This window comes from Poecilia formosa, unplaced genomic scaffold (genome assembly GCF_000485575.1).
Source record: "Poecilia formosa unplaced genomic scaffold, Poecilia_formosa-5.1.2 Scaffold88, whole genome shotgun sequence".
In the NCBI taxonomy this organism is placed as follows: domain Eukaryota; kingdom Metazoa; phylum Chordata; class Actinopteri; order Cyprinodontiformes; family Poeciliidae; genus Poecilia; species Poecilia formosa.
In genome coordinates, this window is record NW_006800027.1 from 1,929,032 (window position 1) to 1,952,151 (window position 23,120).

Here is a 23,120-nt window from a genome sequence, read left to right on the forward strand (position 1 = left end):
TATGTTGTGGTTATAATGGGATAAAAAGTAAGGAAAAGTGGGATTTTTTGCTGTAGAAAATATAAAAAACGTTCAGACCCAGGACGTGCCTGGATTCTACTGCACAGGAAAACAAAACTACATGTGTGAAAGGCCCTGAACAGCTGCAATAAACTCTGCTAGCAGTCTGCCAGGCAGTCCTACGCTCTCACTTGCCAACACATGACAACATCTTGGCTCAGAAATGTCCACAAACATCAACCCCATGTCACTGGCTTTCTATTACAATGTCATCTTCTCCTCGAAAGGGGGATTTTTAATCTTTAAACATGATATCCTGCTCAGCAGGGTCTTTAATAAAGGAGTGCACCATTGGATAAGTGATGAATGACTCACTCTGCATGCATGCAGGGTCACACAGAAGTCTGCATCTCTAAGGAGAAGCTCAAAAAGAGAAAGGGGAGGGCTTTCGTACAAGAGGATTAATTTAACTTGCTTGTAACATGGTTATCATGTGTCAATGCTGGCAATTTTTCAGCAAATAATACAGTGACGGGACTGTTGTGGTGTCAATAGGTATAAAATAGGTTTTATAGTCAATAGTTGACTCTTAAACAAAACAACAATCTAACACTTTAGATTGACAATCTAAGCAGTATAATCATTTAATTATATCTTCATGATCTGCCGAAAAACATTTGTAAGAACAAAGCTTCAACTCCAAGATTTTCATTTTTTTTTGTCTTTCAAATATGAGTGGAGAGCAGCTTGTAAAATAAGTTTCATCTACAGTTTTATATCCAGTTAAATGTTGTATTTTGTGTGTGCGTGTCTTTTTGGTGTACCTCTTTACTCGCACTTCACTTTAAAACATAAATAAATTTTCCTTTTCTTTACAATGCAGAGTTAGCTAGGAAAAAACTGAGAACAGTGCTCTGATATTAGCCCAGAAATGTCTATATGTGAACAAAGTGAGCAAGGAAGAACTTCTTTGTTGCATTGTCCAGTGTGTGGATAACTTATCTGCAATGTCTCATCGCTCACCCTCTTGTTGCTGGCGTCACTGCAGCATAGTCCTCCCTCCTGCTGTCCTCCCACTCCCTCCCTATCAGTCCAACTGGTTCTGGATTCATGGTGATGGTTCTCTGGGTTGTTCAGACAGTCCCTCAGTCAATGTCCAGGTTTCCCAGATGGAGTAAATGTCTGACAGGTCTGTTCAGTCTTCTCTGCTGTCACATCTCCTTGTTTGTTTGTTCCTCCTCCACCCTGAGTTTGGAGAGCATTCCAAAGGTCAGAGGTCAGTAAGGCTCAGTAGCACCCAAACACAAGCATGTAGTATCCGTCCAAATGTTGCTGATAACATTTGCTGCATTGAGAAGCTTCAGTATCTGGAACTGATCTTGATCTTCTGGATCACTGTTATCAGCTGATGGTGTGAGTGAGAGGGATATCATTGTAGACATGGAAGAACAGGAGTTGAGGTCAAAGTTCAGACGCACTGCAATAAGGCTGAGAAAGAATATAAATTAGGTGGCTTTTTTAAATTTCACTCAACTTTTCTAACCTTTCAAAGAATTGCAAATCTTTTGTTTAATCCAAACAGACATAAAACATATTTAGGCCCATATTTTCCTTTCATAAGGTCAGCCGTTTCTCTCTGGGGAGGAAATGGGAATTTGGAACCACTTGATCACTTTTTTTTACTCTGAAAATAAAGGAATATGCTCTTTTATTCTGTAAATGTCTTCACAGAATCAGATAAATCAGGTTTGCAGGGAACTCTACCTTTAAAATACCTTAAAGAAGGGCCTTTATATCCATATAAAGGTCTTCCATTGTTCTCTGGAACTCTGCTGTATAAAACTCATGAGGACTTTCGGGATTTTTCTGTATCCTACCTTGATTCAAACATAACCAATCTTTTCTAGATTGTGACAGAATAATTTATTACACTGTGTCTCACCAGATAACAGTGGATTAACTTTAAGTTAATAAATCCCAGCCCTCCCTTCTCTTAATGTCTCTTAATATGAGGTAGGAGATTGAAGCCTTATGTCCTGGTCTGTACCAAAACATGTTTGCCGACATCTTATGTCCAGCACCAAATTATTAATAACATCCAAGCACTGTTGAGGTGAAAAGCACCAATTCAGGTTTTAATATCTTACTCAAAGTCTCAAACACTGTTGTACGTGTCAGAGTGAAACGCTTTGCCAGACAGAGACAAAAGATACGGTTTTATATTCAAGGACAGAAGATTTACAGATGGAGAGGGTCCGACTTTCCTTGCAGGTGCAAAACAGCATCTCTGAGAGATAATCTTCAGTGTGACGACTCCGATAAGTTTGTTCAGCAAAAGTCCATAAGCAATAAGATGTAGACATAACATGATTGAGATTAATGAAGTCATAGGACGAACTTTAGTATATAAACAGAGGCAGCTAAAGTGAAAGAGACCTGGAGACTTCACTTTTGGGAAAATGGAGAGTTTTTCTTTTTTTTTTTCCTAATTTGTGAAACGGCAAAAGTTGGTTTTCTCTCCACATTTGGCCCGACTGTGTTTTTACCAGACACATATGATCACCTGCGTTTTTGTTGGAGAACCCAGCCAACACTGGTACATCAAGCTTTTACTGTCCATGAGAAGAGCTTTTTTGACATAACAAGAGTACACAAAGTAATTCCTTTCATTTGGTGTTCCCTAGTTTTTCAGACGCATGGTGTTTCTCCATCTGTACCACTGGGGTTAAATTCATACTAATGCATAAGTGGAAGCATAATTATACTTAAAAGGGAAACGGCTGTCTCTCTTACCTTTTAATTACACAAACATTCTCCTGAAGAAAAGTAATAAAGAGCCTGGTATGTTTAAAGCCGCATCATTGCCATATGTCAGACATTAAATGTGGTTCAAGTTGCTCTATTTGTGTTTTCTCCATTCTTTACCACTTTAAGTTAAACAGTTGCTGTGTTTCTTCTCTGCAAATATTTATTATTACAACTGAGAAATGTTCTTCTATTCAGTTTTTGTAAAACTTTAATTGGCTGAATCTATACTTTTATCTAAGAAGTATAATTTACAACATTCAAAACATTTGTTTCTAGTCTTCCTGCTGTGAATGGTCATTAATTATTTGCAAGTTTCTCTAACTTGAGCATGCTGTTTTAAAAAAGTTTATACTGCAGGTACCTTCCATGAATGCAAGATAAAATGTTTTTTTTCTATTAAAAATGAGCAGTGAAGTAATGTTTTTTTTTTATAGTTTTCATATTGCTTTAAATTAAGAAAATCAAACAAAATCTTTCATGTTTAATGATTAAAATAAAAGGCATGCATTGTGCTGTGCCTCTCTAATATCTGCTACAAAAATTGCTATTTCCAGCAGCAAGAACAGGATTTACTCCAGTTTTTGTAAAAAAAAAAAAAAAAGAAAGAAAAATACTTGCACTTAGCCAAGTTTAATAAATTAGTTCAACCAAGTCTGCTTTAGATTAAGAGTGGATGGGCGTTTGTGGAACTATTTAATGTGACAATAAAATAAAAGGGAGATTATTAAAGCTGAGCACTGTGTACCCAATCTTTTTCCATTTTAAGAATACGTCCATCTCCAGTTGGACCAAGCTTTTACAGATCTTTTGGTCGTGTGCCTGGAGAAATTTATTTCTAGGATGTCCAATTACCTCTGCACCACACTTTGGCACCTCTGATGAAGGCCCTCACGTTAACTTTGAGATCTCCTAGCGATTGCATTTGAAATATAGCATCTTCCATGCCAAACAGATATTTAAAAAATGACTAAAACGGATCAACTTTTCTTACATTAGGGCTTCTTACTATAGGCTAAGGTCTCAATGTCTTCCAGCCTGAATAAAATGCAACCACGTCTTGACTTGTAATAGAAAAAGAGCTCCTTTGAAATATCTTTTTACATCTTTTGTGTTTCCTTTGACTTTATTTTGTCACTAATTCCATAATAGGTGACTTCTTATTTCCACGCAGTAACAACATCTCCACAGAAGAGTGTTCATAGTCTGACCTACGAATGTTTTGTTATGCGGCTTTCACTGATCAGAAATTTGAGTTTACAACCAACTTCTCAAGCTTGGTATGATCATTTTTGATCACTGCTTCCAGAAATTTAGGAAAGCATCTCAAAGGAAATTATTTCGACATTGAGTGTCTGATGAATGAATGGGATGTACTGAAGCAGACATTATAAAACACGCAGACTTAGCAGGGTATTAAGTGATCCTGTGAGTTAAGAAGCATAATAGTTATTTAAAGGGGGCTGTGTAGACACACCTAGTCTGTGCTCCTGCCTAGACTCTGCTCCCGACAAACAGATAATAACTCTTTGTCTCTGTTCACTGTGATCTATTTTTTTTTTCTTTCTCTGGAGAGGGGGGGGATGTTTGGAGGAAATGGGCGGATCTTGATGCTTTGCATGCTGAGTCACATGCCAGACTTGAGTGGGAGGGCCAAGCAGGGATCTGCCACAGCAGAATCTGGCCTCTCACTGGTGCTCTTCACTTCAGCAGGGGACAAGACATTCTCACACTGGCACACACACATTTTACACACGGTAAGTGCTTTGCATACCAGCAGGGGAGTGTTTGTGTACATGCATGTGATTATGTGTGGGGAGGGGGGTTTCTAAGAAATCTGTTGGAACTGAGCTTTTTTTTCTCTGTGGTATGTTTTCCTTCCTACCTTAAAGTGGATGTCTGTTTTTGGAGTCCAGGTGATAAGTGATTGAATAATGTTGCTTCAAGCCTCTGTTTGCACATTGTCTGTTCATTTATTTGCATTTGTGAAGACATGACTTTTAGACGTAATTCACGGGTGCAGCCACCAGCTCTAAAGTGGACTTTATGGAAATACTTGGTTCTAAACTCAAACCTGGACAAATCTGCATGTTTATACAGATTTAGTCGTTTTAAATGTTTGATCTTTTTCTTGTCATCTTGACCATTTTTAAACTCTAGGAAGCAGTTTTTAAAACTGTGTAAGTACATGTCAGTTTAGTTTTTATAAGAATAGTAAATGATTACTTCTACCTAATAGTGAAAGGTTAGCCATCATTTTTTTGAGTTTCTATTAAGAAAAACCTGCTATTGTTGAGGAAAATCAAAGGGTTTCTTTCTTTATTGTTCTGGGATTTTTTTGTTGACCCCCTTTAGATTAAGTTTCTCTTCACCTTCATTGTTTCTTCTCTGCTCTGCTGTCTCATCTTTCTGCCATTGTTGTGGTCGTGGTTTCTGGGCCTCATCTCTCTGTCATCCCAGTCTTTGTTGTTCACTGCTCAAGCATTGCTCTGTCATAAAATCAAACCGTTGGAAAAGTCCAGCCGCCCCTCACCTTTCCAGATAGTCGTCAGCCTCTGTTTTCCCTCAAAGGCATGCAGAACACACACTTTTACACACACACACACAGGCATGGCTGTTGAAAGGAGCTCTGTTGTGGCCTCCGAGCATTGCCAGACAAGAACAGACCGTTGCCTTTCACCAGCGTTTAATGGGACGCAGAGAACATCATTTTTACCTTCCTTGTCTTTGAGCAAGACGGTTGGTGAGTGACGTTGGATAATGCAGCCTTACTGGAATCCAGCGTCATAAATTTGTAATGCAAAACATCTCATGAATGCAACCTGCACTCCGTAAAGATAAATTGATAAGGTTTCCATTCTGTAGCTTGTTAGTTTACATGATCTGGCTAGAGGGAATAAGATGTAAAATGTAAATGCTGGTTTTGTGTTTATATAACAAAACATAAGAAAGAGAGGCGTGAATAATAGTGGCAGATATTGTTTTTAGACATCTGTTATGAGTGTTTGGAGAAAAAAAGGATCAAATTGCGACTATGACACAGATACAGACAGTACATCAATAATCCAACTCTTTTAATATTAAATTAACAATGAAAACAGTATCAAGTAGGTATCAGCCAGTCACGAGTAGTGAGGAATACAAATATTGTGGTTTCAAAACTGGTTTTAATAAATCAAACATTTTTTAAGACGATACCAAAGTGATTGAGTCATGTTTTCGTTTCCTATTTCAAATATAGAACAGGAGAGCCCCTCCCCCACCTGTTTCTGTACACTGCTGTTTAGCTTGTTATAAGAAAGCTTCAACTCTTTGTTTGCTCAAAGAAATACCATTTTGATAGCTGGAAAATATTTCCAGTCATTAAAAAACAGTCATGGAAACTAAAGGGAGCACCACACATCGCTCTTATTGATGAAACCTTCATTTTGAAGCTGCAGCCACAAGCACAGAGTGGCTTTTCTGCCTACTGCAGGTACGCCACTCAACTATTATCAGCAGGCGCTTCTAAATAAAGACCAGAATGTCAAAAAGGTTTAGTGTTCCTTACGTTAAGTTCTTGTAAACAACTTGTCTTAAAATAGTAATGGCATAATATGATATAATTTAGCCTAAATAGGAATCATTAGTGCTTTTTTCTTTATTGTATGAAAGAAATTGGATATACAGTCTGAGAATCACATACTAGCTTATTTTAAAACAAACTGAAATTACGTTGCTGCGGCTCATGTCATGAGATAAGCTGTGCAGATTGTAACCTTTAACAAAATACACACGTCTGTTCTTAAAAAGGATCAATAATGTAAAGAACATATGATGCAGTAGAGATTGTACTTAATTTGTTCAATGAAGCGGGAATATCACGTATACACAGTGTCTAAGTCAAATAAAATCCCACGATGGGTTGAAGAAAATAGATGCTCTGTACTTTAGATGTGGCTATATCCCTCCTGAATGCACTCTTGAGTTTTGTATGTGGATCAGTCACAATCCATAAATACTCGTCCTGAGGGCCGTGCAGAACCTGAATAACACCATCACGTCATACAGGCAGACTGCTGTGTGCTGCAGAGCCTGGAGACTCTTCTGATTACATAGTTCGTTAAGAAGTAGGCATGTGTTGTTACTGAGCTATCTATTCTGGCCAGATAAACACATTCCTGATTATTATCTGTTGTTCACATTTTGTTTTAAAACAGCAGTGTGAGCATGTTTATCAACCCTATCACATCCCACCAAGTACTTTTTACATATTTATAACCACTTATTTACATTTGAAGGAGATGAGACATTTGTCTGGACATTTGTTGAGGTCAGCCATGCCTGAGGACAGAGGTCAGATTTCTGATCTCCCAGGCTGCATGGATCCATTCTTTGACAGTCAACCATTTCACAAATACAATTTGACCCAATTACTAAGATAAACATTTTCCCAGCCATACTAATGACATTACAATCCTCTGGCTGTGAGCAACTAGCAAATAATGGCTTGCTAAGCTTTAATTTAGCTTCTTTTGCAGAAAGTGTTTGAAGAACCACCCTTTAGATTTTACATTTTTCACTTCTAAAAACCCTTTGTTAATCTGCTTTACTGTCGATAAATATTAGTATTATTCATAAATAAATTAGAAACAGCCTATTTTTTGTGGCACAGTTGTAAAAATATGAAGACAAAATTAGTGGGTTAGTTGCAATAAATATCATTGAAAAGATATTAGATTGATTTGACTTTTTATTCCAATTGTGTTTCACAAAAAATATTTATTGCGGCTCATACTTGCTGCAAAAACTTCTGAAAACTGACATTTTTACGTAAACTGTTTAGGAGTTCATTCGGCCTTGTATAGTTTTGTAAACCATAGAAACTCACTCAACTGCATTTATGTGAGGAATGTCATTCAGCAGTGGAATTGCTTTCCATAATTATAGATGTCGAGATAGAAATTAAACAAACGAATTTTGGATTGGCTTGTCAGTACATAACATTCCTGCATGCACTTTTTACATTGATGCATGTTAGAGTTTCATAATATGCACACAAAACCTCAAAGAATGCTGAAAAATCCGTTCCTTGTGAGCATCTCGGTGTCAGAAGCAGCTGAGGAGACTAGAAACACAACAACTCTCTTGTGTACCACCACAGTCGGGAGAGTGAACACATTCCACTGGCAGTCCAGACAAACCTGTGGGATCCGGCTGTCACTGCAGCAATTTGCATTTCTTTAAAAGCCCAGGAATGATTGTTTGTACGTTTTTACAACATACAAATGAAATTTAGCACACAAGAACTGACCAGATGGGTTATATTAATCTGGTCCGATGAAATATTGGATCCTTTCGTCTGATATGCCATCATATTGTTTTATATGATGACATGATATCCAGTTTAGACCCTTGAGGGCAATGTGTGCATTTCTTCAATGAGCTGAATGATGACTCTGGGAACTTTAATAACACAACAGACCCTGTTTGCACTGCCACTTTACCAATTTCCTCCTTTTATTAGAGTATAAACTGTCCAGGGCGGAACGTGTTTGTTTAAGCATGCATGTTTGTCAGCCATAACCCCATGTGGTTTGGGGTATAAAACTAATCAGTGCTGGAGTTCATCCGCTGGGATTGCAGCATCTTCTCTTCTTATGAGAAGTGCTGGAAAAGTCTGGAACTGGAGAACATTTTAGATTTTATCTCTCCGAGGATAATTTACAGCAGCCCACAACCGTCTCAAGAACTTAGCATTTGGATCTTTATGAAACCAAATCCAGCAATGTTGAGATGCGATTCAGACACAGACCTCCTTTGTCTTGTCAGAGAATGTAAGATATAGTTCAAAATAAGCAGATGGTTTTAAATGAGTCGCATAAACAAGCTTCTAGTGGATTTCTTATGCGTTGAGTTCGAGTTCCATATAAGCACTTAAACATGTTTTATTCACTTAGATTTGAAGTAACAGTGTCGCTTGCACAAAGTAAGTAGAACATGATACTTCTGTATGTCATTTGTTTTGGTATGCATAAGAACGATAATGACTATAGTTTATAGCTGAAAACTTAATAGCGCTGTGTAGATATGCGTTTTGACAAAATTGTGAAATGCAAGGAAAATAATTCATGGTTTTCTTAAAAAATTACAAATAAAAATCTGAAATGTTTTGTATCCATTTAACTTATTCCAATTGCTTAAATATATACATAAAAAAAATCAGAAATGAGAAATTTAATTCAGAAGTGACCTAATTAAAAGTCCACCTATATAATTTAATCTCAGTATAAACACTGATAATCTGTGAAAGCCTCACAGGCTTTATAAAACAATAGTGAAAAATGTGCATCATATAGATGCATCAGGCAGATCAAGGATGAAATTGCTGAGAAGCTTGAAGCAGGCTAAGACTAAAAGGCAAATCCGCAGTTTGGAATGTCTTACCGAACCTCGGTCAGTTCATCAAATGAGAAGGAAGCAGCTAAGAAGACAACGGTAACCCTGCAGGAGTTGAAGATCTCCACAGCTCAGAGAATCTGTGACTCTGGCTTGTTGTCAGCTATAATCCAAATCCTGCATAGTCTGTTGTAAAACCTTTTAAAACCATCATCTCACTTCCACTTCAAAATTATACACTTTGTGTTGGTCTCTCATAAAATCCCAGTAAAACACATTGGAGTTTGTGGTTTTACTGGGTCAAAACATGGAAACATTCAAAGAATGGAGGACACTTTTTCAAGGCAGGCATTTTTCTGACCCATCCTCTCTAAGAAATGTCCGCTTTGTTCTTTAAATAAAACGCTCAAATCCATTATGTTGTACTAAATAAAATCTGAGAGGCCCACAAATTGTATCCTGCTGTTGTAAAAGTTTCCAAACAAAGCAGACACTTTATGGGATGAGAGTTTTAGGGATCCAGTGACCCAGTGATTTACAAAAACGCTCCGCGTTCCAAGTTTCCAGTCCGTTTGTTACGCTGGATTCCTCTCTTGTGACTCAGTTTGTACCGTGGGTCAGAACCACTGGTAGTCATGTAGAGGGATAACCTCAGAGGAGCTCTTTTCCAACTTAAACTGGGACATGACCTCTGACCTGTTTGCTATGCTGTCAAGATCAACACTCTGAACAGCTGTAGCACGGCTCAGTGGTCTTGGCCGCAGCGCCTCTATACTTACAATGAAGAGTCAGTTTTCTGCGTGCTTGTTCAGGGTTTCTGTAACGTTTAAGAGGATTGTGCAGCGAACAGAGATGTTTGTTCGGTCTGTTTAAAATGTAGTTGCATCCCGGTTTGGAGGTCTGTAGTTAGTTAGTGAGGAATGCCTCGGGCCCAAAAGTGGAATAAATCAACAACATAACCGTCCTCAGTCTTTCCTTTTTCCTTCCCCCTCCTCTATTCTAAATGCTTTCCTGTGTCGTCCTCCTTTCTCTGACCTTTATCTTTTTTCTAGCTCACCCCCCTTCCCAAGACCTTAACGTCTACTTCCTTTTTGCTTCTTAACTTTATCTCACCCTTCTCCCCGTACTTCTTTCTTCATGTTTTCCCCTCCCTGCTTTTGTTTCCCTCTTCTCCTAAAAAAAAAAAAAAAAAAAAAGCTTTGTGGTTTTGCAGACCGCTGGCTGTATTTGCAAAAAGCAAAGAAATCTGATACTGCTGGAAGAAGGAAAAAAAAAATCTTTTGTGACTCTAATAGAAAACAGCAATGCAGAAAGTCCAGTGGGTTCTTTTGGGCTTTCCAGTTGCTGAGATTAATTTTCCTCTCCTGCACATTTCAAATAAACAGTTTATCTGAGATGACATTATTGAACCTGAAACAAGAGAAAACTTGTTGGAGTAGATCTGATGATCATCAAAGATGAATGATTAAGACCTACTGGTATGATTTATCTAACCTAAAACATTGAAAATCTCCAACTAATTTGGTAATAATCAAGATTTTTATTATTAGACCCTGCTGCTGATTAGCTCTTGGAAAAAAAGATAAGCTGCTTCATCATAAGCTGCATGTTGTGTTTAGATCTAAATTTTTCTATTAGTCTTGAAATACACAAACCTGATCCATAAGTTTGATCACTTTTTCGGTTCTCTGTAATTGGTACAGATATAAAGGACATCCAACTTTTCCTGTCTTGTTCAGAAAACTGTACATCTGGTAAAAGTCTGCCAGATGTTACTTGTTGTCAGTGTTTTTGTTGTTTGAGAAAAATATATTACTGAACAAATTATTTTGTAAAGCTTTTTTTATATAAACTTTAGATTCTTACCTCAACTTTATTTCTGAAATGCTAACATTTCCAAATCCACCATGTTCAGTTCAGCTGAAATGGGGAAACATAATAGCTTTGCTATGCTCCTTGCAGCCTTCCTGTTATCTGCCCAACGTCTTGCTCTTTTGCAGCTTGAATAAATAGTAGACGTGTCTAGCCAACCAATAAAGGTTTCTATTTAAGTAGTTAGATTTCTATGCTTTCACTGATTTCATTTTTAAAACATTTGCCACTGAAACTGGAAGGTTTTGAGTCTTCTAGCCTCGATAGCAACTCGTTAGCTCCTTGAAGAGTTTGATGTGGTGTGTTCGTAGATTTTTGAGTTTCCGACACACTTTTGTTGAAAATATGTCCCCAGATATTTTCCTGCTGCTCTACTTTTAGCCAACTCCAAACATATTTTGTGTTTTCTTTTTCTCATGTTCTTTTTTTTTTTCTTTTTTTAAATCTCGAAATTGTTTGACTTAATATCCGCAATTTTCTGCTGCTCCGTCAGTGTCTTATGGTTTGGGTTTTGTTTATACCCAACAGCTGCTGACCCACCAGTCTGAGACATTTTAAAACTGCAGGTCAAATGTTTCTCATTTATAGATCCTTGGTCCGACTTCTTGTCTCCAGACGACTCTTTATATTGGCTAAGAACCATCTACGATCTGCAGTACCTCTAAAGATCCTGAATACCTCCATTTGATTAATAGTGTCAACACTATATCCACTTGTAACTATAAGATCCTTCACTATGATAGTTTGAATAACTTTTAAACGAACAGCTCTGAAAGAGTGTGTTTCACCTACAGCTCGACATTCTTGTATCAACATCTCTCCCTTCTGGGGTTGAATGTTTACTAAAGCAGACAGAAGTTTACTACCTGTAAGGAAAGTGATTTATTTCTGTTAAGTTTCCCACGATCCTGAATTTGGTGGTCCTCTTCTGTGCTGCATGCTTGCAGAGTTGTTTACAGAGCTTGGAAAAGTAAGGAGTTCAGAGTCATTGAGGACAAGGAACAAAGCTTTGGGAAGCTTTACTGCTTCAATCTGAAAAAGTCGACTCCCTCTACTCCTTCTGTCGCCTTCATTCGTTGTCCCTTTTCTTGATGTGGAAGGGTTTTCTACTCACCCAAGAAGATTAGTTTGCTTATTTCGTCACTGTAGTAGTATTAGTCATAAGGCTGTAGATCAGTGGCTCATTACATCCAATGTTTCATCACCCAACAAAAGTGTGTTTAGCTAAATACAGGAAGATGTCACGGCCTGCTAAAGCGTTCCTTAGCAAAGAGAAATAAAACTTTGTTAATTTAGACCTAAACATGTCTAACTTTTCAGTGTGTCTATTCAGTGTGAAGGTAGACCAACATTTTTAAAAAGATACACTTTAAACACTTAATGACATACCTAGGAAGATGCCAGACTGTAAGGACCAGCTATATAGAATAAAGCAACCCCTCCCTCATACGTTGCTGTGCACTTCCAGACAGCTGGCTGAACAAATGATGATTAACATATTTCCGGCTGTAAAGGCATTTAGTAAATATTACAAATTTTATTCTAATTTTTTTCACACACATGCCATACTGGTGTATGCACGCCTAAAGAAATAAAGAAACTGACCGAAGGGAGGAAAAGGACAGAAGCAAAGCGGAGGTCTGTGTAGAACTTCAGGGCGGTGCACGGGGAAGGTGGAGGGCATTGAGATGCAGCAAGTTGCTGACTGACTGCCTGGAACAGGAAGAGGAAGTGGTGAAGGAGGTCAGGAGAGCTGCTTCCATAGGTGGGTCTTTATGACACGTGGATTCACACAATGAGTTGCAATAAAAGTGAGACTGAAGTTTAGAGTTTCCACTGCTGTGTTATTCTTTGCCGTTTTTTTCTTTTCTTTCATTAATCACTTCAAGGCCAATTTGACGTGTTTCCACCAGGAGTGGTCCGTGCCGGTTTAAGTGATTTGAGTGAAATGTCTGGATTCTTTTTTTTATGTCAAAGCAGCAGAATTGTTTGCTGGACTCTGTTTCGTGAATGTCCAAGTACATGCCTACCCGTCACCCATATGATCAAACAAGAAAGGTTTGAGGCAAGGACGGGGTTTCAATGCACAAAGCCAAGCATGCACTCTGTAGATGTGTCTGTTTGAGGCAGGCCAGCTGGGAGCAGATCATATTTCAGCTTCTTTTTCAGTCTCACATTAACAGGACAGATACCGAGGACACAGGAGGCCTTATAAAGGGTTGCAGCACCTAAAAGCCATATATACAAACCCAGCAGTTTAAATCCATACTGGCAAGTTACATTGTTAAAGGCACATTCATGTTCTGCATGCTCAGGCTTTGGAAGACGGGCTTAACGTTGAATATATAACTTATTAATCCACATGAGGAAATCTAATGATTAAAATGGGCTGTTGCAGTGACTTCCTGCCAAATCTGAAGTACTTTAAAACTAGATAAACTATTTTCTAATAGGTTCTCCTAGAGCCTGCTGGGATGAAGGCTACATCTGTTTAAAATTCACTATGTTTTAACAGGGCTGGTGTGGAAATGGTAAAATCTCTCAGATCATCACTTTTGCTTCCATTGAAAGTCTCATTAAATATGGATAGTCTTAGGTGGAAACACTTTGCAGACATCTAAGGATACCTAAAGTGTTAGCTTTCCTCTCTTCATTAACTTATTCCACACCTATTGATGTTATTCAGATTAAACCCCTAAAATAAATGAATTTGCCAAAGAATTGGTGTCTTTTCTTATGTTCAGGAAACCATCTTGGGGGAGACTCACTGTATTTTTTATGATTTTCACCTACCTACACCCTTAAAGGCTAAGAATGGAAAGATTGGTGCCCTTCTCCAGCGTCTATAAGCGAGACGAGGCACACCCTGGACAGGTCACCAATCCATCAGAGCAAGACTGAAACACATTAGACAAACAACCTTGCCCTCACCCTCACCTCTTGAGGAAAGAGCTTACACACCAGTTGAGCTAACATGTATGTTTTGGACAGGGGAAGTAAGCACAGTCGACTTTTATAAACTGTTTGTGGTGTGTAAATATGGAGTAAATATCTGGAGATTGTTAAAAATTATTACTTATTGACCCACTTTGCACATGCCCTTTCTAACTTTTTGTGCTAGCAACCACAACAACATTGAAGTATTTTTATTGGTTTTCCACATTGGTTTTCCTTCGTTCCATTAAACTTCAAATGTGAGCTGTAACTGTTCATAACCGAGTCACAGAAAATAAGAAGTCTAGTTGTTTTTGGGAGAATCAATACCAATTAGCTACATTGTCACCATCTGCTGGTGGAGCACAGAAACGCCACCAATGCATGTTATAGAACCCTGTTTTTTTTTTTTTTTTTTTTTTTACAAAAACAGGAAAATATTTAATAAAATATCTAATGTTTCAGCACTTGAACTTCTCTCTAGTTAAAAACATTCTCCCTTCACTACCTGCACTGTTGGCAGTTTCTGGTTGTATTTTTTCAAAACTCTGATCTGCTGTTTATGTGAAGGGACCGGCTGTTTCGCTATGATGCAATTCCGAACTTAATTAGCCACTTCCGATCATCTGCCGAGCAGCTGGTGCTTTTCTAGATTGTAGATAAAACTTAAATGACTAATGTGCTCTAAACATTATGCCTGCTTCATATCAGGATGTTAGCAAAGCTTTAAACCTTCAAACCTGTTTGGCTTTGTTTTTATTTTAATGTAAAGTTGTTTATTGTCGCCTCAAATTCTTTAAGTTCTTTCCATTCTTGCTGCGAGGACGTTTTGTTAGAGAAACTCAGCTGTGCAGATCTCCTCTCCACTTCCTTATCTTGCTTCCAGTACCGCTTTTGCACATTCCCTGCGTTGCTGATGACATTTATTTGACCCCCTTTCCTTCCCATCGAATGCTTAGTTCCTCTGTGCTTTTTACATCAACAGTAATCGTACAACCTTGCCTCTCCCTCTCTCTGTGTCGACGCAGGACCAGAGGTGTTCCCCAGCAACAGCAGCAGTGCCATGTCTGAGGCGGTGGTGCCTGACGCCATGGTACCCCCAGCAGTGGGCAGTCTATACGGGGAGAAGGCCGGTGGAGCCATGGTGGACTTCAGCTATGTGGGGATTGATGCCATTCTGGAGCAGATGAGGAGAAAAGCCATGAAGCAGGGCTTCGAGCTCAACATCATGGTTGTAGGTAGGTTGTGATTCTTTCCACACTAAAAAAACACATCTAGTCTCTACTCGCCTTACATCTTGCAACCTCCTACATAATGTTAAACCCAAAACTAATATGTAAATGTCTTTTTTTTATATATTCATACATCTGCCTCAGCCTCTTCTCTTCACATCCAAATGCACATTTCTCATAAAAATCCTCGCGTTTTTGTTTCCTCCTGCACTGACTTGACTTTTGTCTCTTTAATCAGCCTTGACTGAAAGCAGAGGCGTCAAACTGATTTTAACAAGCATCCCTCTCTGTTGGAGCCCCAACACACTGCCTTTGAGTCCTGTGATCACACACCTTTAATTACACACTCCTCAGCTGTAACCAGGCCACCATAAAACTCTCTCCACTTCCAAAGGGCGTCTCCTGAGGATGATGCCGTGACACCTTTTCTGTCTGGCATGTAAAAAAAGAAAGAAAGGGAAGCAGTCTTGAATAAAATGAAAGAACCCTTGTTTCCATGCTTTCTTTTGCTACTATAAATTAGAGATAAAATACCGTCTGTTACTCATCAGAGCGTTTCAGGTTGTGCTTTCAGAATTACAAAAGCAGGAAATAATTAAAGTAACCCAATCAGAACAGATGCATTTCCTTTTCATTTACTACGTCTACTTACTCATTTCTTTATCCATTAAAGAAAACATAATCAAAAGAAATACAACTAAGTACTAAGGTATATTTTTGACCCTTTGAATGTACCTCCGGGGCTTTTAAAAACTTAATCCTCTTGAAGAATGAAGAACATTGAACATGGTTGTCTTCATACAGAACGGTAAGGTGGAAAACTAATACATCACTCTGAAAACACAGTGGTGGCAGGATGATGCTGTGGGGATACTTCAGCACAGGTGGAGAGAAGCTGGTCAGAGCTGATGGGTAGATTGTAAATGCAGGTAACTTCTGAAAGAAGTTATGAAGTATTAGGGCAGCGACACTAAACATGAATTAAGAGATGCAGTGGAGCTTTAAATGCCAGAATGGCCCAGTCAAAGTCAAGAGCTAAATCCAATTTAGCTGGAGATTTGAAAACCTCTGGTAATGGAGATGCTTTCTGTCTGTCTGAGTTTGAGCTGCTCTGCAAAAAAGAATAAGATAAAATCTGTTTCTAGATGTACGAACTGAAGTTTAGCGACTTCCGCTGATATGGAAATGAAATGTGGTTCTTTTTGAAAACACTGACTCAGACCTTTTGAGTTCAAGGTAATGCTACTGCATTATTTTTTTTCCCATTTCAGTTGCGCACTCAAACTTACAAAAACAACTCGATGTTAGTGGTTATGAAGAAGTGCAAGAGGTACGAATATTTTTTGTAAGCCTTCAGTTCTGAAAACAGATAAAACGTGAAACGGGAACGTGAGCTGGGGTTAGACCGTCGTGAGACAGGTTAGTTTTACCCTACTGATAATGTGTTGTTGCAATAGTAATCCTGCTCAGTGAAACAGGTGGAAACAGTCTTTCCTTGTGTTCGACGTAGTTCCACTTCATAGTTTCAGTGTGAACATTGTTGGCAGGAATGCGCCTTTCTCTATAGGTTCCAGCTGTTGGGATTTTTAGGCTATTGCTTGAATTATGCCCTGCTGTCTGCCTGCCTAGGTGAGTGTGTTTTAGAAGAGATCTCCATAAATCAGGGTGGTTCTTGTTGACTTAACCTAAATTCAAACTGTGAAGGATTACTTCTCAAATGGTCACTTCCCCCTCTTCCTGGTCTGTTCGTGTTTTTTTTTCCTGCTCACATGTAGTACCTTTTTGATTCATGTAGCAACATGGGGAAAGTAAATTGCAGTGTTAGTTTTGATAACATAGATGCAGGTAGATACTGTTTCTTTCCACTTCAGAAAGAAGTGAAACTTACATGTAATAAGATGCAATTAGTTGTATTTTGTGCAGATTTGTAACAGCATTGTTCTCATTTTACAGGGCAGAGCGGCCTTGGGAAGTCGACTCTGATGAACACCTTGTTCAAATCTAAAGTCAGCAGGAAGTCTGTACTGGGCACCGGCCAGGAGAAGATCCCAAAAACTATTGAAATTAAGTCCATCAGTCACGGTATGCCCTTTCTTAGTTTTCAGTTTACATCTTTCCCTGCTGTTTTATGACACATAATCCCCCACAGCTGCTAAATCCTAAAAAGGAAGCAAGCCTCTAGTGATCCGAATCATCTTGGCTGCTGGCACTTATTGGCATTGCTTCTCTTTGTGCAGACATCGAGGAGAAAGGAGTGAGAATGAAGCTCACCGTCATCGACACACCGGGATTTGGAGACCAGATTAACAATGAGAACTGGTACGGCATAATTTCAATAAGAGTTTCAATAAGAAGTTATACTTTATTTTAATTTTTTTTTTGTCCTTTAATGGATTCACCCTTCTTGCCATCAACGTAGCTGGCAGCCCATCATGAAGTTTATTAACGACCAGTATGAAGCGTACCTGCAGGAGGAAATCAACATCAACAGGAAGAAAAGGATTCCAGACTCCAGAATCCACTGCTGCATATACTTCATCCCCCCGACTGGTCACTGGTAATGGCTTCAAATAAAATTACTACCGTATTTTCTGCACTATAAGGCGCACCTTCAATGAATGGCCTATTTTAAAACCTTTTTCATATATAAGGCCCACCACATTATAAGGCGCATAGAAGCTGGAGTTACGTTATGCATCCACTAGATGGAGCTGCACTAAAGTGAATGTCAACAAAACCGGTCAGTGGCCAGACAATGGTCACCCTTCTCCGTTCGCGCACAGCATGTTTGTGGAGAACGTGGTGCTAAATGACCTGCAGACGACCTGATTCTAGACGGTCAGTAGGTAGATAGGTTAGTCAAACTTTATTAACAAATCAGCGTTCTGACAACTATCCCAGCATGCACCACGCACTTGTTCTACAGGGGAAATGAAGTTGGCAGCTGCTTACAGTAGTTGCTAGACCTGTTGTGGCTCAATATATAAGGCGCACTGGATTATTAGGTGCACTGTCGGCTTTTTTAAAATTGTAAATATATAAACATGGAGGTATTTTCATGTTGTTTTTGTTTTCCTGAAGGCAGCATATTACACACATGTACACATGTTTTTTGAGGTTTACAAAAAAATGCTATTATATTGAAGAATAAATGCAAGTAAAATTGTTTTTTGGATGATAAAGCATTGCTCCTGTACAAATACATTCACTGTTAAACTAGAATAATCATAAAAAACACCCTAAGTGTCTGAATGAAAGCAAATTTACAGGAGTAGACATGAATAAAAAAACTCTTTTTGTAAAAAGCATGTTTTCCTTCAAGCATCCCCACAGAAAGTTTGAACCGTTTTTAATCTGGACCGACTGCGACAAACTGCTGCTGGTTTTGTATGTGTTCATCCGGACCTTTTGTTTATTCTCAGGTGGAAAATGTGAGGCTGTGCTTTGTTACTCTTCAACACACACACACACACACACACACAGTCTTGTCATTTCACTTCAGAACCAGCATATCCCAGAACACCATTCCACTGCACTGCAAACACAGGCTGCTCTTGCCAATTTACCAAGTTTCTCCCTGGATTTCTTACAAATGCAAACATCTGGCTCTTATTGAACAGGCTAATCTACTCACTTGGCTCAGACTGTCGTTCCTGGAGCTCAGGGGACTGGGTTTTACTCACAGGAGGAATTAGCAGGAGGTTTCACATATTCTCATGTGCCCACCTAGCCATTCAGCACACATTTCCTTTCATTCTCTGAAACCGAAGCCGAGTATCTCGGGGAAACATTTTGTAACTGCTGAGTCCTCTATGGAGACTCGGTTGATAACAGAGTTCTGTCCAAGCGCCGCACCTCAGCTCTGTTATTTTTGTGTCTTGGCCTGTCTTTACTCAGTCAGGACACGGGTGTGAAATGGTCCCCCCTCAAGTCGAGCCGGCAGTGTTTCATGTTGATCCAATTCAGATGTCACTTAGTGGGAGCAGCAGCTGCTCAAAGCTCGTCTCAAAAAGACTAACACAGGCAGAACAGTATCGCAGAAGGTGTGTGTTTGGGGTGCAAGCAATCATTTTTTGCATTTCTGTGTCATTTGTTGTGTGCTTTTGCTTCAGTTCACAACACTAGTTGGACAGAATCTAAAAATATATAGAAGCTTCCACAAACTCTGAGATTCTGGCTGTTTAATGACATGAAGCCTCCAGTAGATCAGATGGACGTGTAATGAGTTCATCTGGGAGAATAGTTGGGAAACTCTGCCCTCTGCTGCTCAAATCTAGTATTTCAATTTTGAGATGATTCATTGTTCTCTCTGTCATTTTCTCCACCCTCAGTCTGCGACCTCTCGACGTGGAGTTCATGAGGCGTCTCAGCAAAGTGGTCAACATCGTCCCGGTCATTGCTAAGGCAGATACTCTCACGCTGGAAGAGAGAGACTTCTTCAAAAAGAAGGTAGCTTTTTTTTTCAGCTTTTTTTTATTTTTCAGAAAATGTAATGTTTAGTCAGATTTATTTATTTATTTATTTATTTATTTATTTATTTATTTATTTATTTATTTGAAGGATCAGGCATGATTATGTTTTATGTATAAACATCTAATGTTATGTTTTTTGTCAATTAAAGATAATTGATAAAAGCGATATAATTTACTACTAATCTGATCCGATTTAAGAATGTGTGTTACATATAGGAATAAATTAAAACTGTTGCAGGTTGAGGTTTATTTTGTGTATGTTTTGCTCTCATCAGATCAGGGAAGAGCTGCGAGCCAATGGGATCGATGTTTACCCTCAGAAGGAATTTGACGAGGACACAGAGGACAGAATGATTAATGAAAAGATCAGGGTAAGAGCATATGGCTTTTCACCTAAAGCTAATAATATAATAAAGCATTTGCAGCCCTTGAGCCCTCTCACTTTAGCAGCATTAAAACCAAAATATACTTCACCTGGATTTTATGTTTCAGACCAATACAAAGTAACACAAAAATGTAAATTGGAAGGAAAATCACACGTATTTTTCAAGTTTTTGTACAAATATAAAGCAAACCTCAGGACAACAAGATGCCTTCAGAAGTCACCTAATCAGTCGCCTTGTATGAAATTTAATCTCTATCAGTCCAGAAGTTTGTTAGAAAAAATTAGCGAACAAATGCAGGGATAAAATCATGGAGGAGTTATAAAATAAAACGCTACGCTTGATGATTATCACAGATGGTTTCTCTGGAGGAACTGCAGAGATCCACAGCTTTGCTTATGCTTGTGCACTTCACAAATCTGGTGTTTATGGAAGAGTGGCAAGAAGAAAATCATTATGGAAAGACAGCTGTGACAAGTTCACTTTTAATTTAGTTAATGCTGAGCTCTGCACGCTGCAGAGTTGCATCTATTTAAAAGTGAGTATTGTAGTGACATCTGACAGTTGCATATTTTACACTGTTCTTTAATCATGGTAGATAAGGATTTTATTGCTACAATTAATTACAGCTGCTGCTGTTCTGATTACAGTTTCTGAAGAGGGCAGGATGCTTGACGGTAATGATTACGATGATGAAGATTGTAAGAGCTTTGATTAACAGGATTTTGAGACCGACTGTAAGAAATTGTACAGCTACTGTACTTTTTAATTCAGTGTCTCTCTTGAGGAAAGCCCTCCAAGCACCTGATGCAGACAGTCATTGTTAGTAAAAGTGGTTTTACGTCACACTTTATTGTAACTATCAATAAGTGGACTTTTGAAAAATTGAAAACATTTTCTACCATTAGGTTTGGACAGTCAGTCTGCTCAGAAAAACAATAAAACGGTATCGATCGCAAAGTTACTAGGGATAATTATATAATTATTAGGAATTATCATGAAACAGCAGAAACAAAAGAAAGCATCTGAAAATATTAATTTAAAAAAAGCTGCATTTTAGTCTTCCACTAATTTGTGTTGACCTGTCATAATTATTTAAAACTTATTCGTGGTTGCAGTGTAGCTGTAGGAGTGACTTTGTAATTCACTGTGGCTCTCTGACTGTTGGGACAGGAGATGATCCCGTTTGCGGTCGTGGGCAGCGATCAGGAGTACCAAGTGAACGGCAGAAGGTTGCTGGGGAGGAAGACCAAGTGGGGCACTATTGAAGGTACATTTCTCCTACTTGTATAATCTATGAGCCATCATCAAAGCAGCACTTTTATAGCTTACATGGAAATAATTTGAATAATTAATAGGAAAAAGTGGGGATGCAGTTATTACAATTGATTTCCAGATTACTGTTGTGTTCACGCTTTTTATTAGACTTTGACTATAAAAAGCCTTTTTTTTAACTAAAATCTCAAAAAACAACGGTAGTCTTGCAGATAGTGTGTTAATAATGTTTCATCTCAAATCATTCCCTCTGTTTTGATTTCACTGCAGCATTGAGATAAAATTTTAAATTATGTTAGCCTCTACAGATCTGACGCTCTGATTTTTTTTATCAAACCTCATTAAAGAAGCTTCATTTCCTGCAGCATGCTCTGCAGACACACAGCCACATGTCTGCTGTAGTTTCTTTGCAGCGATACTCATCTCCTCTGATTTACATAGCTGCAGAGATCTGTGCAGCAGATCAGACTGTAGCTATGTTCATGCTCTAACTATTTGTGTCTTAAAGAAAAATGCACTAAGATCTGCACCTCCCCCTGGTGGGCTATTCTTGTAACCCAACTTAAACACCTTCTGCGTTGTTTGCAACAATGTTTTTGTGAGATTTCTTCATTTATTTGAAATACTGAACACGTTTTCTCTCTCCCATGCAGTTGAGAACATCGCCCACTGTGAGTTTGCCTACTTGCGAGACCTTCTCATCAGGCGAGTGGATTTTGGCCTCCTTGACCTTTTTTATGTCACATTAATTTTAACATGCACATAAAACTGGGCACCACTTTGGCTTTGAGGTGGGATTTTAGAAGAGTTCTGTGATACTTTGACAAAAACTGTAACAGTTTTTTCTAATCAAAGATGGCTCTCATTCTGATTAGCAGGGTTTTTAGTAAATATGGTGGATCTGTTTTTATTTCTGTTATTGCCTGCTGCTTTAAGTAAATGACAGATTTTCTATTTTTAAAGTTAATACACTTTTTATCATTTGAAAGAGGTTTGTCGCTACGGTACGAGTGAAACATTTTAAGTTAATGATAAATATGAAAAGTTAGAAATGATGATTAGATCTATTAAGTGAATTTTGGTCATTTTGGTGTGTATGTGACAATACCATTAGCCAGACTGGGATGTTTTACCGGCGTTTGGCACTAATCTGGTTCAGTTGGATCAGCTCTTAAATCTGCTGTGTTCTCGTGGCCATCTTTTAGAAACCAGCCTCAGAAAACTTCTCAATCTTTTAAAGTCGAGAACATTTTAAAAATTCAGGTGTTTTCAGTGACAGACTGGGAAGCTCTAAAGCACTTCTTCCATCCTAGCCATCTACTCAGGCTACGATGCTCACATCCAAGAGGAAACAATTATTTCATGATTAACTTGTTTTTACAGCAGGTTTACGATAATAATTTTCTCAAATGAGAAAATGTAGCAAATATAGACAAAAAGAAAAGCCAACACATGTTGTAACACATGACCTGAAATACACTCTCACTTCTAATACTGATTCAAAATCAGCAGTGAAAAAGGGTAAACATTAACAACTCTACCTCAATAAGCTACACTCTTCCTTCATAAATTTTGTGAAACTTTGGGACATAAAGCTGTGTGAGAGCGTAAACCAGCAGTGGACAGAATTCTCCAGATTACCTGAATCAAATGAGCAACTCGTTACCAGGCAGCTGCAATGGCTGCTGGCGACAGCTTTCAGGTGTGTTGGAGCTGAACACACCTGAATGCTAAAGGTTTCAGGACGGTAGCTCTCTATGCTACCGTCC

At 38.5% G+C, this 23,120-nt stretch overlaps 1 protein-coding gene across 5 annotated transcripts in view; it reads left to right on the forward strand.

The window, feature by feature from the left end:
• septin9a (septin 9a) overlaps window positions 1–23,120 on the forward strand; it is a 92,311-nt gene that overhangs the window by 67,269 nt on the left and 1,922 nt on the right. For 4 of the 5 annotated variants that reach the window (XM_007557443.2, XM_007557446.2, XM_007557444.2 and 1 more), the window contains 8 exons: window positions 15,018–15,227; window positions 17,175–17,303; window positions 17,459–17,540; window positions 17,641–17,778; window positions 19,553–19,670; window positions 19,969–20,064; window positions 21,250–21,346; window positions 22,005–22,056. In XM_007557443.2, the coding sequence (XP_007557505.1) occupies window positions 15,018–15,227; window positions 17,175–17,303; window positions 17,459–17,540; window positions 17,641–17,778; window positions 19,553–19,670; window positions 19,969–20,064; window positions 21,250–21,346; window positions 22,005–22,056 (922 nt within the window). Of the gene's footprint in view, window positions 1–4,465; window positions 4,563–15,017; window positions 15,228–17,174; window positions 17,304–17,458; window positions 17,541–17,640; window positions 17,779–19,552; window positions 19,671–19,968; window positions 20,065–21,249; window positions 21,347–22,004; window positions 22,057–23,120 lie in introns of those variants that run through there. The other variant, XM_007557447.2, reaches the window with a different exon arrangement.